Source organism: Notolepis coatsorum (assembly GCF_963971535.1).
Source record: "Notolepis coatsorum genome assembly, chromosome: 5".
NCBI classification, from domain to species: Eukaryota; Metazoa; Chordata; class Actinopteri; order Aulopiformes; family Paralepididae; genus Notolepis; species Notolepis coatsorum.
The window spans coordinates 44,652,821-44,672,884 of record NC_140169.1 but is presented as its reverse complement, the minus strand read 5'-3'; the positions used below and the strand labels follow the sequence as shown (position 1 = coordinate 44,672,884).

The 20,064-nt window shown below is 45.3% G+C and overlaps 1 protein-coding gene across 1 annotated transcript in view; it reads right to left on the bottom strand.

Moving 5' to 3' along the window:
* The window catches only part of me3 (malic enzyme 3, NADP(+)-dependent, mitochondrial), a 120,602-nt gene that overhangs the window by 71,240 nt on the left and 29,298 nt on the right, over positions 1 to 20,064 (bottom strand). Inside the window, exons 5-7 of the mRNA XM_084313869.1 lie at positions 4,721 to 4,824; positions 4,528 to 4,637; positions 420 to 517 (exon numbers count right to left, since the gene is read on the bottom strand). Coding sequence (XP_084169995.1) covers positions 420 to 517; positions 4,528 to 4,637; positions 4,721 to 4,824 — 312 coding nt within the window. The remainder of the gene's footprint in view (positions 1 to 419; positions 518 to 4,527; positions 4,638 to 4,720; positions 4,825 to 20,064) is intronic.

The following is a 20,064-nucleotide window of genomic DNA, read 5'->3' as shown; positions in this document are numbered from 1 at the left end:
TTAAACTAACTCCAGGTCTCTCTCCTGCTCCCTTGTTAAACTAACTCCAGGTCTCTCTCCTGCTCCCTTGTTAAACTAACTCCAGGTCTCTCTCCTGCTCCCTTGTTAAACTAACTCCAGGTCTCTCTCCTCTCCTGCTCCCTTGTTAAACTAACTCCAGGTCTTTCTCCTGCTCCCTTGTTAAACTAACTCCAGGTCTCTCTCCTCTCCTGCTCCCTTGTTAAACTAACTCCAGGTCTCTCTCCTGCTCCCTTGTTAAACTAACTCCAGGTCTCTCTCCTGCTCCCTTGTTAAACTAACTCCAGGTCTCTCTCCTGCTCCCTTGTTAAACTAACTCCAGGTCTCTCTCCTGCTCCCTTGTTAAACTAACTCCAGGTCTCTCTCCTGCTCCCTTGTTAAACTAACTCCAGGTCTCTCACCTCTCCTGCTCCCTGGAACACGAAGGAGTGGTCCGTCAGCTCGTTCTTGGTGATCTTCAGCGCAGCCAGGATGCCGGCGACAGCTACCGAAGCCGTGCCTGCCAGAGAGAAGTGGCGACCGTGCCGGTTTAAGAGGAAACCATTTCTACCATCATAACGATGCCATAACAGAGTCAGACAGATATAATAATAATAATACATATATATACAACAATACATGGTTATTATTGTATTATTGATTATACGATGATATATAATCAATAATAACCATAAAGATAGTAGATATAAGCATAATAATCATAAAGATAGTAATCAGAATAATCATAACCATAAAGATCATAGTAATAATGATCATAATAATCATGATCACAATGAGCACATGAATGAATGGATGAATGAATGAATGAATGAATGAATGAATGAATGAATGAATGAATGAATGAATGAATGAATGAATGAATGAATGAATGAAAACTTTATTTAACAGATTGCAGAGTGGGTACAATACAGTACGGCTCAATACACACAATTGTTAAGGGGATGCAGACCAGAGAAAGACGTTTGTCTTGTTTACATCAGGGTCCCCCATTTTCATTTCATATTGACATTTATGACACTCAACATACATGACATTTATGGCATAGGGACATACAGGTATTTAGTACTGATACATTTGTTCAGATTCAGATTCCTTTATTAAGCCATTTGTGTAAAAACACATTGGTAATTGTTGCAGCATTAGTGTATGCATTTTTCATTTCTTTTTTCACAGTAACGACAAACACCAACACAGACACAGGACAAAAAACAGTGCAATGGAGGATTAATCATTTAAATACATATATATATATATAAAGTGTAAAGTGCAGAGTTCCAGTAAGGACTAGTGCAGTGCAGTGACATATACGGTATTCAAATATACAGTACTGTTACCCCTAGATCCTGACAGAGTATATACATATGATGGGGAGGGGACTGTACATTAGGAGGGGGTGGGTGGGTGGGAGAGAAATATACATATACGGCGGGGAGAGAATATATACATGCGGTGGGGAGGAGACTGTCTATTAGGAGGGGGTGGGGGGTTTGGACATTTACAGTGGCCAGTTTCGAATTGCAGTCTTCCGTAGGTTTTCTTTAAGAGCGGTTTTGAAAGTGGGTAGTGATTCACATTCCTTTACAGCTTTGGGTAGGGCGTTCCACATTGATGTGGCATAATTGCTAAACGTGTTTAGTCCCTTGTTTGAGCCGAATCTGGGTTTAACATGATTTGTGGAGCTCCCTCTGGTGTTGTGGTTGTGGTATTCACTGACCTTTGGGAAGTATTTTGACATGTACATGGGTACCTTAGTCGTATAGTGCATCTTGTAGACCAGGCCCATTGCAAGTAGCTGTACTCTGTCGTCTACTCTAAGCCATCCTAGGTTGTCAAGGTTGTCAATCTCATTAGTTGCTTTGCTGGGTGTTTAGATTTAAAAAATAATTTACTTAATTTTTCAGTTAATTTTTGAGCCGTTAGGTTTACTTTATTTGCTCATGGGGGACAGCGTACATAAATGCACACTTTTAGCCAAAAGGCTAATTTCCATTGGCAGTCCCTGTGAGTTCTAGTATGAGTTCAGTTGTATTTCCCATTGGGGGAGGGGGGGCCTTCAGACCAGAGCAATAGATCCCAACAAACCCAGAACAGCTGGCACTCTACTTACATTTTTTATTCTGAGGTTTTAAGCGTGAACTCAGCAACACCAAGGAGTCAAGGAGTACAGATTACTTGGAAAACCTGATCTAATGGATGACTTTACAGCTGTAACTCTCTCTCTCTCTCACACACACAATATACAATATTGATCGACTGATATTGACACATTGCATTTTGACCACATTGCATTTTTCCTCAGCCACATTGTCTGACCAATCACAGGAGCTCCTGTGTGCCGTGAGCGCTTTTCTCTCGTTTATGTCGGTAGCCTCAAACAAAGTTAGAGAAGAAATTAAAGAGCTCCTTAACACATCCAGTGCCAGCCATTAGACTGGGCCCGCTGTTGTCAGGCCTGCTTTCCATTACAAACGTTCACTGTGCATCACGTTGTTTGTAGAAAACCTATATGTTATGGTTTTGTGTTCACCCCTAAAACTAAACTCTAAACTCGCCGATTTGCACACGGCTCCCACGGGCCGAATATTGCCCCATCCTCTCGAGATTTAATGCACGGGGACATCTCGGCGTGTGGAAGCTTTTCCTAAATCACTTCCATCACGAGGACTCTATATGTTCATGGTTTTGTGTCACACTGGTATTATGTTCCATCATGAATGCGTGAAAGGGGGGGGGGGGGGGGGGGGGGGGGGGGGGTCGTTTGTGATGAATTTATCAACGACTGGTTCACGTGCCATGCGAGTTGATTACCGGAGGACCTGAATGGGTATTATGACAGGAGAGGACCGGGTTAGGGTTAGGGTGACAGGAGAGGACCGGGTTAGGGTTAGGGTGACAGGAGAGGACCGGGTTAGGGTTAGGGTGACAGGTTAGGGTTAGGGTGACAGGAGAGGACCGGGTTAGGGTTAGGGTGACAGGAGAGGACCGGGTTAGGGTGACAGGAGAGGACCGGGTTAGGGTTAGGGTGACAGGAGAGGACCGGGTTAGGGTTAGTGTAACTGAGGGGTACAATTCCCTGACTGTATTGATAAGTATGGTATTATTAAACCACTACCGCTTGTACTTTAACTTCTGGCCATCCAGTACATGATATAGATATGATGAACACTTTCCCACCTGATGAAACGAAGTCCACACAAATGTATAAATCGAATATTTTATATAGCAAAGGGTATATACAACGTTCACTTAATGACATTTATGATTTGAAATGCACTTGTAAGGCAAATTAGTATTCGTAGGTAAATCAACATTGAATGTCCAATCTCTGGTTACGCAGGGAGCAAGTATACAACCTGGTTCTTTAGGGAACTATAGCGATGGTACTTAAATGATTATAGCTGGATACACTAAAGGGGGGGGGGGGTCCCGCTGGTTGTAAGACAGTAGGGGGGGTTAGGAGAGCCGCTGGCGGTATCCCATCTGGCCGACGATTTCTTGGGAGAATTCAGAGTGCTGAACACGGTGCCCACAGAACCTCGGTCCGCAGATGAATACAGCTGGGCCCTCTGGTGGACGGTAGCTGCCGGTCCACAACGAAGAGACGTGAGGCGACCTCACTCGGGGTAGAGCGCCGTCTCACCTGGACTCCTCTCGGGGGGGTAGTTCCAACACTCAGCAGTGTTGGCCGTTATCCATGGAATAATCAAAGCACCCAAAGCATGTAGATAATCCAAGCCGTGGAAGGCTCGCCGTCGTCCGGGTAAAGTAATCCAATGTACAGGTCCACTCGTCCTGGCCCGGAGCTCCTCGGATGCAAGCACCACACGTGGTCTGCCCAGCCTGGTTAAGACTCCAGATAACGTCAGGAACGATGGGGGTACTGCTCACTTTATAACTCTAACCGAACGATGCACCATACATAATAGACTATTATTAACTTAATAGAAATACGTCCCACTCGACGGTATAGTGCCAAACTATGACAATTCAACTATTAATCCACACGATGTCTCAATGCCTATTCTGAGGCCAAGTAGGCCTTACTGCACCACACGTGCGTCGTGGGTGAGGCTTCGCGTCTGTTACTAGGTTGGAGGGTAAAGGACTAATGGACTAAAAGAAAGTTCTACTTTACTTGCGCCATATATATATGCGCTGTGAACAAATAGTACCATTCGTATTTCGCCAGACGTATTCCTACGCGGAACCGGGCTTGTAACGACATGTTGGTCGGCACGATTGAACTTGAACCAAGGGGCATGGCTGCTGGCGCCAGGTTCTCGTCCAATGGTAGAATGAAACTATTATGGGCTGTTAGTAGACTAAAGGGATATTCAGTGCATATTGTACAAGGAATATACAGGGGATATCAAACGATATACAAATACTATTAAATATATATCCATAAATAAATATATATATATTCGGTTTAATCTGATCCTTCACAACAGTTAGGGTGACAGGAGAGGACCGGGTTAGGGTTAGGGTGACAGGAGAGGACCGGGTTACCTTGGATGTCATCGTTGAAGGTGCAGTAATTGTTGCGATACTTGTTGAGGATGCGGAAGGCGTTGCTGTTGGCGAAGTCCTCAAATTGGATTAGGCAGTTCATGCCGTACCTGTAGGGTGACCAGTCAAACAGAGGGGTTAACGCACACACAGAGACACACACACAGACACACACACACTGCTTTTTACTCACTTGTCAGTCACTGCCTGCATGAACTCGTCAATGAGCTCGTCGTACTCCTTCCCTCTCACTCTCTTGTGCCTCAGTCCAATGTACAAGGGGTCGTCCAGGAGTGCCTGGCAGAACAGAAACAACTCATCATTCCTGTTGTGTTGCAGTAGTATTCCTCTGATCTGTTGTGTTACAGTAGTATTACTCTGATCTGTTACAGTAGTATTACTCTGATCTGTTGTGTTACAGTAGTATTACTCTGATCTGTTGTTACAGTAGTATTACTCTGATCTGTTGTAGTAGTATTACTCTGATCTGTTACAGTAGTATTACTCTGATCTGTTGTAGTAGTATTACTCTGATCTGTTACAGTAGTATTACTCTGATCTGTTGTGTTACAGTAGTATTACTCTGATCTGTTGTAGTAGTATTACTCTGATCTGTTGTAGTAGTATTACTCTGATCTGTTGTAGTAGTATTACTCTGATCTGCACGGGTCTGTGTTACTGAATGGATCGTATGTATATGATGTTGTATGCATTATGGCTAAACAATTGATCAGATATACACTGATAATGCAGTATAAAAGAATGTGATATCTTTATCGCAGAGCAGACATACTTCACACACTGTCAGTAATAATTAATACAATATCAAGAGGGAGTGTTTAAACACCAGAACCAGAGATAATCACAGCCGTGCTGATCTTCAGTATAGCAGCACAACCTCGAGTGTGGTATTGATTTTATACAACAGTTCTACAATCACCATTCATTAGTTAACAGTAATATGCGACAGATTATGATATGTTTGTTTATTTAATGGTTTTAGTTCTACAACTGCGCTCTTTAACTTGGACCGTTGCCAGGCAATCTGAACACAAACATTTTCCTGCACAGCTAGCTACTTTGTATCTGGTCTCCACACATTACCACAGCTAGCTACTTTGTATCTGGTCTCCACACGTTACCACAGCTAGCTACTTTGTATCTGCTCTCCACACCTTACCACTGGCTAGCTACTTTGTATCTGGTCTCCACACATGTTACCACAGCTAGCTACTTTGTATCTGGTCTCCACACATTACCACAGCTAGCTACTTTGTATCTGGTCTCCACACGTTACCACAGCTAGCTACTTTGTATCTGGTCTCCACACGTTACCACAGCTAGCTACTTTGTATCTGGTCTCCACACATTACCACAGCTAGCTACTTTGTATCTGGTCTCCACACGTTACCACAGCTAGCTACTTTGTATCTGGTCTCCACACATTACCACAGCTAGCTACTTTGTATCTGGTCTCCACACGTTACCACAGCTAGCTACTTTGTAGCTGGTCTCTCCACACCTTACCACTGGCTAGCTACTTTGTATCTGGTCTCTCCACATGTTACCACAGCTAGCTACTTTGTATCTGGTCTCCACACCTTACCACAGCTAGCTACTTTGTATCTGGTCTCCACATGTTACCACAGCTAGCTACTTTGTATCTGGTCTCCACACGTTACCACAGCTAGCTACTTTGTATCTGCTCTCCACATGTTACCACAGCTAGCTACTTTGTATCTGGTCTCCACACGTTACCACAGCTAGCTACTTTGTATCTGGTCTCCACATGTTACCACAGCTAGCTACTTTGTATCTGGTCTCCACACATTACCACAGCTAGCTACTTTGTATCTGCTCTCCACATGTTACCACAGCTAGCTACTTTGTATCTGGTCTCCACATGTTACCACAGCTAGCTACTTTGTATCTGGTCTCCACACCTTACCACTGGCTAGCTACTTTGTATCTGGTCTCTCCACACGTTACCACTGGCTAGCTACTTTGTATCTGGTCTCCACACGTTACCACTGGCTAGCTACTTTGTATCTGCTCTCCACACGTTACCACAGCTAGCTACTTTGTATCTGGTCTCCACATGTTACCACAGCTAGCTACTTTGTATCTGCTCTCCACATGTTACCACAGCTAGCTACTTTGTATCTGCTCTCCACATGTTACCACAGCTAGCTACTTTGTATCTGGTCTCCACATGTTACCACAGCTAGCTACTTTGTATCTGGTCTCCACATGTTACCACAGCTAGCTACTTTGTATCTGGTCTCCACACGTTACCACAGCTAGCTACTTTGTATCTGGTCTCCACATGTTACCACAGCTAGCTACTTTGTATCTGCTCTCCACATGTTACCACAGCTAGCTACTTTGTATCTGCTCTCCACATGTTACCACAGCTAGCTACTTTGTATCTGCTCTCCACACATTACCACAGCTAGCTACTTTGTATCTGGTCTCCACACCTTACCACTGGCTAGCTACTTTGTATCTGGTCTCCACACGTTACCACAGCTAGCTACTTTGTATCTCGTCTCCACACGTTACCACAGCTAGCTACTTTGTATCTGGTCTCCACACGTTACCACAGCTAGCTACTTTGTATCTGGTCTCCACACGTTACCACAGCTAGCTACTTTGTATCTGGTCTCCACACGTTACCACAGCTAGCTACTTTGTATCTGGTCTCCACACCTTACCACAGCTAGCTACTTTGTATCTGGTCTCCACACATGTTACCACAGCTAGCTACTTTGTATCTGGTCTCCACATGTTACCACAGCTAGCTACTTTGTATCTGCTCTCCACACATTACCACAGCTAGCTACTTTGTATCTGGTCTCTCCACATGTTACCACAGCTAGCTACTTTGTATCTGGTCTCCACATGTTACCACAGCTAGCTACTTTGTATCTGCTCTCCACATGTTACCACTGGCTAGCTACTTTGTATCTGCTCTCCACATGTTACCACTGGCTAGCTACTTTGTATCTGGTCTCCACATGTTACCACAGCTAGCTACTTTGTATCTGGTCTCCACACGTTACCACAGCTAGCTACTTTGTATCTGGTCTCCACATGTTACCACAGCTAGCTACTTTGTATCTGCTCTCCACATGTTACCACAGCTAGCTACTTTGTATCTGCTCTCCACATGTTACCACAGCTAGCTACTTTGTATCTGCTCTCCACACATTACCACAGCTAGCTACTTTGTATCTGGTCTCCACACCTTACCACTGGCTAGCTACTTTGTATCTGGTCTCCACACGTTACCACAGCTAGCTACTTTGTATCTCGTCTCCACACGTTACCACAGCTAGCTACTTTGTATCTGGTCTCCACACGTTACCACAGCTAGCTACTTTGTATCTGGTCTCCACACCTTACCACTGGCTAGCTACTTTGTATCTGGTCTCCACACGTTACCACAGCTAGCTACTTTGTATCTCGTCTCCACACGTTACCACAGCTAGCTACTTTGTATCTGGTCTCCACACGTTACCACAGCTAGCTACTTTGTATCTGGTCTCCACACGTTACCACAGCTAGCTACTTTGTATCTGGTCTCCACACGTTACCACAGCTAGCTACTTTGTATCTGGTCTCCACACCTTACCACAGCTAGCTACTTTGTATCTGGTCTCCACACATGTTACCACAGCTAGCTACTTTGTATCTGGTCTCCACATGTTACCACAGCTAGCTACTTTGTATCTGCTCTCCACACATTACCACAGCTAGCTACTTTGTATCTGGTCTCTCCACATGTTACCACAGCTAGCTACTTTGTATCTGGTCTCCACATGTTACCACAGCTAGCTACTTTGTATCTGCTCTCCACATGTTACCACTGGCTAGCTACTTTGTATCTGCTCTCCACATGTTACCACTGGCTAGCTACTTTGTATCTGCTCTCCACATGTTACCACCGCTAGCTACTTTGTATCTGGTCTCCACATGTTACCACAGCTAGCTACTTTGTATCTGGTCTCCACATGTTACCACAGCTAGCTACTTTGTATCTGGTCTCCACACGTTACCACAGCTAGCTACTTTGTATCTGGTCTCCACACGTTACCACAGCTAGCTACTTTGTATCTGGTCTCCACACGTTACCACAGCTAGCTACTTTGTATCTGGTCTCCACACGTTACCACAGCTAGCTACTTTGTATCTGGTCTCCACACATGTTACCACAGCTAGCTACTTTGTATCTGGTCTCCACACATGTTACCACAGCTAGCTACTTTGTATCTGGTCTCTCCACATGTTACCACAGCTAGCTACTTTGTATCTGGTCTCCACATGTTACCACAGCTAGCTACTTTGTATCTAGTCTCCACACGTTACCACAGCTAGCTACTTTGTATCTGGTCTCCACACATGTTACCACAGCTAGCTACTTTGTATCTGGTCTCCACACATGTTACCACAGCTAGCTACTTTGTATCTGGTCTCCACACATTACCACAGCTAGCTACTTTGTATCTGGTCTCCACACGTTACCACAGCTAGCTACTTTGTATCTGGTCTCTCCACACGTTACCACAGCTAGCTACTTTGTATCTGGTCTCCACATGTTACCACAGCTAGCTACTTTGTATCTGGTCTCCACATGTTACCACAGCTAGCTACTTTGTATCTGGTCTCCACACGTTACCACAGCTAGCTACTTTGTATCTGCTCTCCACATGTTACCACAGCTAGCTACTTTGTATCTAGTCTCCACACCTTACCACTGGCTAGCTACTTTGTATCTGGTCTCCACACATGTTACCACAGCTAGCTACTTTGTATCTGCTCTCCACATGTTACCACAGCTAGCTACTTTGTATCTAGTCTCCACACCTTACCACTGGCTGCTAGCTACTTTGTATCTGGTCTCCACACATGTTACCACAGCTAGCTACTTTGTATCTGCTCTCCACATGTTACCACAGCTAGCTACTTTGTATCTAGTCTCCACACCTTACCACTGGCTAGCTACTTTGTATCTGGTCTCCACACGTTACCACAGCTAGCTACTTTGTATCTGGTCTCCACATGTTACCACAGCTAGCTACTTTGTATCTGGTCTCCACATGTTACCACAGCTAGCTACTTTGTATCTGGTCTCCACATGTTACCACAGCTAGCTACTTTGTATCTGCTCTCCACATGTTACCACTGGCTAGCTACTTTGTATCTGGTCTCCACATGTTACCACTGGCTAGCTACTTTGTATCTGGTCTCCACATGTTACCACTGGCTAGCTACTTTGTATCTGCTCTCCACATGTTACCACAGCTAGCTACTTTGTATCTGGTCTCCACACGTTACCACAGCTAGCTACTTTGTATCTGGTCTCTCCACATGTTACCACTGGCTAGCTACTTTGTATCTGGTCTCCACACGTTACCACAGCTAGCTACTTTGTATCTGGTCTCTCCACATGTTACCACTGGCTAGCTACTTTGTATCTGGTCTCCACACCTTACCACTGGCTAGCTACTTTGTATCTGGTCTCCACACGTTACCACAGCTAGCTACTTTGTATCTGGTCTCCACATGTTACCACTGGCTAGCTACTTTGTATCTGGTCTCCACATGTTACCACAGCTAGCTACTTTGTATCTGCTCTCCACACCTTACCACAGCTAGCTACTTTGTATCTGCTCTCCACATGTTACCACAGCTAGCTACTTTGTATCTGCTCTCCACACCTTACCACAGCTAGCTACTTTGTATCTGCTCTCCACATGTTACCACAGCTAGCTACTTTGTATCTGGTCTCCACACGTTACCACAGCTAGCTACTTTGTATCTGGTCTCCACATGTTACCACAGCTAGCTACTTTGTATCTGGTCTCCACACGTTACCACAGCTAGCTACTTTGTATCTGCTCTCCACACATTACCACAGCTAGCTACTTTGTATCTGGTCTCCACATGTTACCACAGCTAGCTACTTTGTATCTGGTCTCCACACGTTACCACAGCTAGCTACTTTGTATCTGGTCTCCACACGTTACCACTGGCTAGCTACTTTGTATCTGGTCTCTCCACACGTTACCACTGGCTAGCTACTTTGTATCTGCTCTCCACACGTTACCACAGCTAGCTACTTTGTATCTGGTCTCCACATGTTACCACAGCTAGCTACTTTGTATCTGGTCTCCACACGTTACCACAGCTAGCTACTTTGTATCTGCTCTCCACACGTTACCACAGCTAGCTACTTTGTATCTGGTCTCCACACCTTACCACAGCTAGCTACTTTGTATCTGCTCTCCACACGTTACCACAGCTAGCTACTTTGTATCTGCTCTCCACACGTTACCACAGCTAGCTACTTTGTATCTGCTCTCCACACCTTACCACTGGCTAGCTACTTTGTATCTGGTCTCCACACATGTTACCACAGCTAGCTACTTTGTATCTGGTCTCCACACATGTTACCACAGCTAGCTACTTTGTATCTGGTCTCCACACATGTTACCACAGCTAGCTACTTTGTATCTGGTCTCCACATGTTACCACTGGCTAGCTACTTTGTATCTGGTCTCCACACATGTTACCACAGCTAGCTACTTTGTATCTGGTCTCTCCACATGTTACCACAGCTAGCTACTTTGTATCTGGTCTCCACACATGTTACCACAGCTAGCTACTTTGTATCTGGTCTCCACATGTTACCACAGCTAGCTACTTTGTATCTGGTCTCTCCACATGTTACCACAGCTAGCTACTTTGTATCTGGTCTCCACATGTTACCACAGCTAGCTACTTTGTATCTGGTCTCCACACGTTACCACAGCTAGCTACTTTGTATCTGGTCTCCACACGTTACCACTGGCTAGCTACTTTGTATCTGGTCTCCACATGTTACCACTGGCTAGCTACTTTGTATCTGGTCTCCACATGTTACCACAGCTAGCTACTTTGTATCTGGTCTCCACATGTTACCACAGCTAGCTACTTTGTATCTGCTCTCCACATGTTACCACAGCTAGCTACTTTGTATCTGGTCTCCACACCTTACCACTGGCTAGCTACTTTGTATCTGGTCTCCACATGTTACCACAGCTAGCTACTTTGTATCTGGTCTCCACACCTTACCACAGCTAGCTACTTTGTATCTGGTCTCCACATGTTACCACAGCTAGCTACTTTGTATCTGCTCTCCACACCTTACCACTGGCTAGCTACTTTGTATCTGGTCTCCACACATGTTACCACAGCTAGCTACTTTGTATCTGGTCTCCACACGTTAACACAGCTAGCTACTTTGTATCTGGTCTCCACATGTTACCACAGCTAGCTACTTTGTATCTGCTCTCCACATGTTACCACAGCTAGCTACTTTGTATCTGCTCTCCACATGTTACCACAGCTAGCTACTTTGTATCTGGTCTCCACATGTTACCACAGCTAGCTACTTTGTATCTGGTCTCCACATGTTACCACAGCTAGCTACTTTGTATCTGGTCTCCACACGTTACCACAGCTAGCTACTTTGTATCTGGTCTCCACATGTTACCACAGCTAGCTACTTTGTATCTGCTCTCCACATGTTACCACAGCTAGCTACTTTGTATCTGCTCTCCACATGTTACCACAGCTAGCTACTTTGTATCTGCTCTCCACACATTACCACAGCTAGCTACTTTGTATCTGGTCTCCACACCTTACCACTGGCTAGCTACTTTGTATCTGGTCTCCACACGTTACCACAGCTAGCTACTTTGTATCTCGTCTCCACACGTTACCACAGCTAGCTACTTTGTATCTGGTCTCCACACGTTACCACAGCTAGCTACTTTGTATCTGGTCTCCACACGTTACCACAGCTAGCTACTTTGTATCTGGTCTCCACACGTTACCACAGCTAGCTACTTTGTATCTGGTCTCCACACCTTACCACAGCTAGCTACTTTGTATCTGGTCTCCACACATGTTACCACAGCTAGCTACTTTGTATCTGGTCTCCACATGTTACCACAGCTAGCTACTTTGTATCTGCTCTCCACACATTACCACAGCTAGCTACTTTGTATCTGGTCTCTCCACATGTTACCACAGCTAGCTACTTTGTATCTGGTCTCCACATGTTACCACAGCTAGCTACTTTGTATCTGCTCTCCACATGTTACCACTGGCTAGCTACTTTGTATCTGCTCTCCACATGTTACCACTGGCTAGCTACTTTGTATCTGGTCTCCACATGTTACCACAGCTAGCTACTTTGTATCTGGTCTCCACACGTTACCACAGCTAGCTACTTTGTATCTGGTCTCCACATGTTACCACAGCTAGCTACTTTGTATCTGCTCTCCACATGTTACCACAGCTAGCTACTTTGTATCTGCTCTCCACATGTTACCACAGCTAGCTACTTTGTATCTGCTCTCCACACATTACCACAGCTAGCTACTTTGTATCTGGTCTCCACACCTTACCACTGGCTAGCTACTTTGTATCTGGTCTCCACACGTTACCACAGCTAGCTACTTTGTATCTCGTCTCCACACGTTACCACAGCTAGCTACTTTGTATCTGGTCTCCACACGTTACCACAGCTAGCTACTTTGTATCTGGTCTCCACACCTTACCACTGGCTAGCTACTTTGTATCTGGTCTCCACACGTTACCACAGCTAGCTACTTTGTATCTCGTCTCCACACGTTACCACAGCTAGCTACTTTGTATCTGGTCTCCACACGTTACCACAGCTAGCTACTTTGTATCTGGTCTCCACACGTTACCACAGCTAGCTACTTTGTATCTGGTCTCCACACGTTACCACAGCTAGCTACTTTGTATCTGGTCTCCACACCTTACCACAGCTAGCTACTTTGTATCTGGTCTCCACACATGTTACCACAGCTAGCTACTTTGTATCTGGTCTCCACATGTTACCACAGCTAGCTACTTTGTATCTGCTCTCCACACATTACCACAGCTAGCTACTTTGTATCTGGTCTCTCCACATGTTACCACAGCTAGCTACTTTGTATCTGGTCTCCACATGTTACCACAGCTAGCTACTTTGTATCTGCTCTCCACATGTTACCACTGGCTAGCTACTTTGTATCTGCTCTCCACATGTTACCACTGGCTAGCTACTTTGTATCTGCTCTCCACATGTTACCACAGCTAGCTACTTTGTATCTGGTCTCCACATGTTACCACAGCTAGCTACTTTGTATCTGGTCTCCACATGTTACCACAGCTAGCTACTTTGTATCTGGTCTCCACACGTTACCACAGCTAGCTACTTTGTATCTGGTCTCCACACGTTACCACAGCTAGCTACTTTGTATCTGGTCTCCACACGTTACCACAGCTAGCTACTTTGTATCTGGTCTCCACACGTTACCACAGCTAGCTACTTTGTATCTGGTCTCCACACATGTTACCACAGCTAGCTACTTTGTATCTGGTCTCCACACATGTTACCACAGCTAGCTACTTTGTATCTGGTCTCTCCACATGTTACCACAGCTAGCTACTTTGTATCTGGTCTCCACATGTTACCACAGCTAGCTACTTTGTATCTAGTCTCCACACGTTACCACAGCTAGCTACTTTGTATCTGGTCTCCACACATGTTACCACAGCTAGCTACTTTGTATCTGGTCTCCACACATGTTACCACAGCTAGCTACTTTGTATCTGGTCTCCACACATTACCACAGCTAGCTACTTTGTATCTGGTCTCCACACGTTACCACAGCTAGCTACTTTGTATCTGGTCTCTCCACACGTTACCACAGCTAGCTACTTTGTATCTGGTCTCCACATGTTACCACAGCTAGCTACTTTGTATCTGGTCTCCACATGTTACCACAGCTAGCTACTTTGTATCTGGTCTCCACACGTTACCACAGCTAGCTACTTTGTATCTGCTCTCCACATGTTACCACAGCTAGCTACTTTGTATCTAGTCTCCACACCTTACCACTGGCTAGCTACTTTGTATCTGGTCTCCACACATGTTACCACAGCTAGCTACTTTGTATCTGCTCTCCACATGTTACCACAGCTAGCTACTTTGTATCTAGTCTCCACACCTTACCACTGGCTGCTAGCTACTTTGTATCTGGTCTCCACACATGTTACCACAGCTAGCTACTTTGTATCTGCTCTCCACATGTTACCACAGCTAGCTACTTTGTATCTAGTCTCCACACCTTACCACTGGCTAGCTACTTTGTATCTGGTCTCCACACGTTACCACAGCTAGCTACTTTGTATCTGGTCTCCACATGTTACCACAGCTAGCTACTTTGTATCTGGTCTCCACATGTTACCACAGCTAGCTACTTTGTATCTGGTCTCCACATGTTACCACAGCTAGCTACTTTGTATCTGCTCTCCACATGTTACCACTGGCTAGCTACTTTGTATCTGGTCTCCACATGTTACCACTGGCTAGCTACTTTGTATCTGGTCTCCACATGTTACCACTGGCTAGCTACTTTGTATCTGCTCTCCACATGTTACCACAGCTAGCTACTTTGTATCTGGTCTCCACACGTTACCACAGCTAGCTACTTTGTATCTGGTCTCTCCACATGTTACCACTGGCTAGCTACTTTGTATCTGGTCTCCACACGTTACCACAGCTAGCTACTTTGTATCTGGTCTCTCCACATGTTACCACTGGCTAGCTACTTTGTATCTGGTCTCCACACCTTACCACTGGCTAGCTACTTTGTATCTGGTCTCCACACGTTACCACAGCTAGCTACTTTGTATCTGGTCTCCACATGTTACCACTGGCTAGCTACTTTGTATCTGGTCTCCACATGTTACCACAGCTAGCTACTTTGTATCTGCTCTCCACACCTTACCACAGCTAGCTACTTTGTATCTGCTCTCCACATGTTACCACAGCTAGCTACTTTGTATCTGCTCTCCACACCTTACCACAGCTAGCTACTTTGTATCTGCTCTCCACATGTTACCACAGCTAGCTACTTTGTATCTGGTCTCCACACGTTACCACAGCTAGCTACTTTGTATCTGGTCTCCACATGTTACCACAGCTAGCTACTTTGTATCTGGTCTCCACACGTTACCACAGCTAGCTACTTTGTATCTGCTCTCCACACATTACCACAGCTAGCTACTTTGTATCTGGTCTCCACATGTTACCACAGCTAGCTACTTTGTATCTGGTCTCCACACGTTACCACAGCTAGCTACTTTGTATCTGGTCTCCACACGTTACCACTGGCTAGCTACTTTGTATCTGGTCTCTCCACACGTTACCACTGGCTAGCTACTTTGTATCTGCTCTCCACACGTTACCACAGCTAGCTACTTTGTATCTGGTCTCCACATGTTACCACAGCTAGCTACTTTGTATCTGGTCTCCACACGTTACCACAGCTAGCTACTTTGTATCTGCTCTCCACACGTTACCACAGCTAGCTACTTTGTATCTGGTCTCCACACCTTACCACAGCTAGCTACTTTGTATCTGCTCTCCACACGTTACCACAGCTAGCTACTTTGTATCTGCTCTCCACACGTTACCACAGCTAGCTACTTTGTATCTGCTCTCCACACCTTACCACTGGCTAGCTACTTTGTATCTGGTCTCCACACATGTTACCACAGCTAGCTACTTTGTATCTGGTCTCCACACATGTTACCACAGCTAGCTACTTTGTATCTGGTCTCCACACATGTTACCACAGCTAGCTACTTTGTATCTGGTCTCCACATGTTACCACTGGCTAGCTACTTTGTATCTGGTCTCCACACATGTTACCACAGCTAGCTACTTTGTATCTGGTCTCTCCACATGTTACCACAGCTAGCTACTTTGTATCTGGTCTCCACACATGTTACCACAGCTAGCTACTTTGTATCTGGTCTCCACATGTTACCACAGCTAGCTACTTTGTATCTGGTCTCTCCACATGTTACCACAGCTAGCTACTTTGTATCTGGTCTCCACATGTTACCACAGCTAGCTACTTTGTATCTGGTCTCCACACGTTACCACAGCTAGCTACTTTGTATCTGGTCTCCACACGTTACCACTGGCTAGCTACTTTGTATCTGGTCTCCACATGTTACCACTGGCTAGCTACTTTGTATCTGGTCTCCACATGTTACCACAGCTAGCTACTTTGTATCTGGTCTCCACATGTTACCACAGCTAGCTACTTTGTATCTGCTCTCCACATGTTACCACAGCTAGCTACTTTGTATCTGGTCTCCACACCTTACCACTGGCTAGCTACTTTGTATCTGGTCTCCACATGTTACCACAGCTAGCTACTTTGTATCTGGTCTCCACACCTTACCACAGCTAGCTACTTTGTATCTGGTCTCCACATGTTACCACAGCTAGCTACTTTGTATCTGCTCTCCACACCTTACCACTGGCTAGCTACTTTGTATCTGGTCTCCACACATGTTACCACAGCTAGCTACTTTGTATCTGGTCTCCACACGTTAACACAGCTAGCTACTTTGTATCTGGTCTCCACATGTTACCACAGCTAGCTACTTTGTATCTGCTCTCCACATGTTACCACAGCTAGCTACTTTGTATCTGCTCTCCACATGTTACCACAGCTAGCTACTTTGTATCTGGTCTCCACATGTTACCACAGCTAGCTACTTTGTATCTGGTCTCCACATGTTACCACAGCTAGCTACTTTGTATCTGGTCTCCACACGTTACCACAGCTAGCTACTTTGTATCTGGTCTCCACATGTTACCACAGCTAGCTACTTTGTATCTGCTCTCCACATGTTACCACAGCTAGCTACTTTGTATCTGCTCTCCACATGTTACCACAGCTAGCTACTTTGTATCTGCTCTCCACACATTACCACAGCTAGCTACTTTGTATCTGGTCTCCACACCTTACCACTGGCTAGCTACTTTGTATCTGGTCTCCACACGTTACCACAGCTAGCTACTTTGTATCTCGTCTCCACACGTTACCACAGCTAGCTACTTTGTATCTGGTCTCCACACGTTACCACAGCTAGCTACTTTGTATCTGGTCTCCACACGTTACCACAGCTAGCTACTTTGTATCTGGTCTCCACACGTTACCACAGCTAGCTACTTTGTATCTGGTCTCCACACCTTACCACAGCTAGCTACTTTGTATCTGGTCTCCACACATGTTACCACAGCTAGCTACTTTGTATCTGGTCTCCACATGTTACCACAGCTAGCTACTTTGTATCTGCTCTCCACACATTACCACAGCTAGCTACTTTGTATCTGGTCTCTCCACATGTTACCACAGCTAGCTACTTTGTATCTGGTCTCCACATGTTACCACAGCTAGCTACTTTGTATCTGCTCTCCACATGTTACCACTGGCTAGCTACTTTGTATCTGCTCTCCACATGTTACCACTGGCTAGCTACTTTGTATCTGGTCTCCACATGTTACCACAGCTAGCTACTTTGTATCTGGTCTCCACACGTTACCACAGCTAGCTACTTTGTATCTGGTCTCCACATGTTACCACAGCTAGCTACTTTGTATCTGCTCTCCACATGTTACCACAGCTAGCTACTTTGTATCTGCTCTCCACATGTTACCACAGCTAGCTACTTTGTATCTGCTCTCCACACATTACCACAGCTAGCTACTTTGTATCTGGTCTCCACACCTTACCACTGGCTAGCTACTTTGTATCTGGTCTCCACACGTTACCACAGCTAGCTACTTTGTATCTCGTCTCCACACGTTACCACAGCTAGCTACTTTGTATCTGGTCTCCACACGTTACCACAGCTAGCTACTTTGTATCTGGTCTCCACACCTTACCACTGGCTAGCTACTTTGTATCTGGTCTCCACACGTTACCACAGCTAGCTACTTTGTATCTCGTCTCCACACGTTACCACAGCTAGCTACTTTGTATCTGGTCTCCACACGTTACCACAGCTAGCTACTTTGTATCTGGTCTCCACACGTTACCACAGCTAGCTACTTTGTATCTGGTCTCCACACGTTACCACAGCTAGCTACTTTGTATCTGGTCTCCACACCTTACCACAGCTAGCTACTTTGTATCTGGTCTCCACACATGTTACCACAGCTAGCTACTTTGTATCTGGTCTCCACATGTTACCACAGCTAGCTACTTTGTATCTGCTCTCCACACATTACCACAGCTAGCTACTTTGTATCTGGTCTCTCCACATGTTACCACAGCTAGCTACTTTGTATCTGGTCTCCACATGTTACCACAGCTAGCTACTTTGTATCTGCTCTCCACATGTTACCACTGGCTAGCTACTTTGTATCTGCTCTCCACATGTTACCACTGGCTAGCTACTTTGTATCTGCTCTCCACATGTTACCACAGCTAGCTACTTTGTATCTGGTCTCCACATGTTACCACAGCTAGCTACTTTGTATCTGGTCTCCACATGTTACCACAGCTAGCTACTTTGTATCTGGTCTCCACACGTTACCACAGCTAGCTACTTTGTATCTGGTCTCCACACGTTACCACAGCTAGCTACTTTGTATCTGGTCTCCACACGTTACCACAGCTAGCTACTTTGTATCTGGTCTCCACACGTTACCACAGCTAGCTACTTTGTATCTGGTCTCCACACATGTTACCAAAGCTAGCTACTTTGTATCTGGTCTCCACACATGTTACCACAGCTAGCTACTTTGTATCTGGTCTCTCCACATGTTACCACAGCTAGCTACTTTGTATCTGGTCTCCACATGTTACCACAGCTAGCTACTTTGTATCTAGTCTCCACACGTTACCACAGCTAGCTACTTTGTATCTGGTCTCCACACATGTTACCACAGCTAGCTACTTTGTATCTGGTCTCCACACATGTTACCACAGCTAGCTACTTTGTATCTGGTCTCCACACATTACCACAGCTAGCTACTTTGTATCTGGTCTCCACACGTTACCACAGCTAGCTACTTTGTATCTGGTCTCTCCACACGTTACCACAGCTAGCTACTTTGTATCTGGTCTCCACATGTTACCACAGCTAGCTACTTTGTATCTGGTCTCCACATGTTACCACAGCTAGCTACTTTGTATCTGGTCTCCACACGTTACCACAGCTAGCTACTTTGTATCTGCTCTCCACATGTTACCACAGCTAGCTACTTTGTATCTAGTCTCCACACCTTACCACTGGCTAGCTACTTTGTATCTGGTCTCCACACATGTTACCACAGCTAGCTACTTTGTATCTGCTCTCCACATGTTACCACAGCTAGCTACTTTGTATCTAGTCTCCACACCTTACCACTGGCTGCTAGCTACTTTGTATCTGGTCTCCACACATGTTACCACAGCTAGCTACTTTGTATCTGCTCTCCACATGTTACCACAGCTAGCTACTTTGTATCTAGTCTCCACACCTTACCACTGGCTAGCTACTTTGTATCTGGTCTCCACACGTTACCACAGCTAGCTACTTTGTATCTGGTCTCCACATGTTACCACAGCTAGCTACTTTGTATCTGGTCTCCACATGTTACCACAGCTAGCTACTTTGTATCTG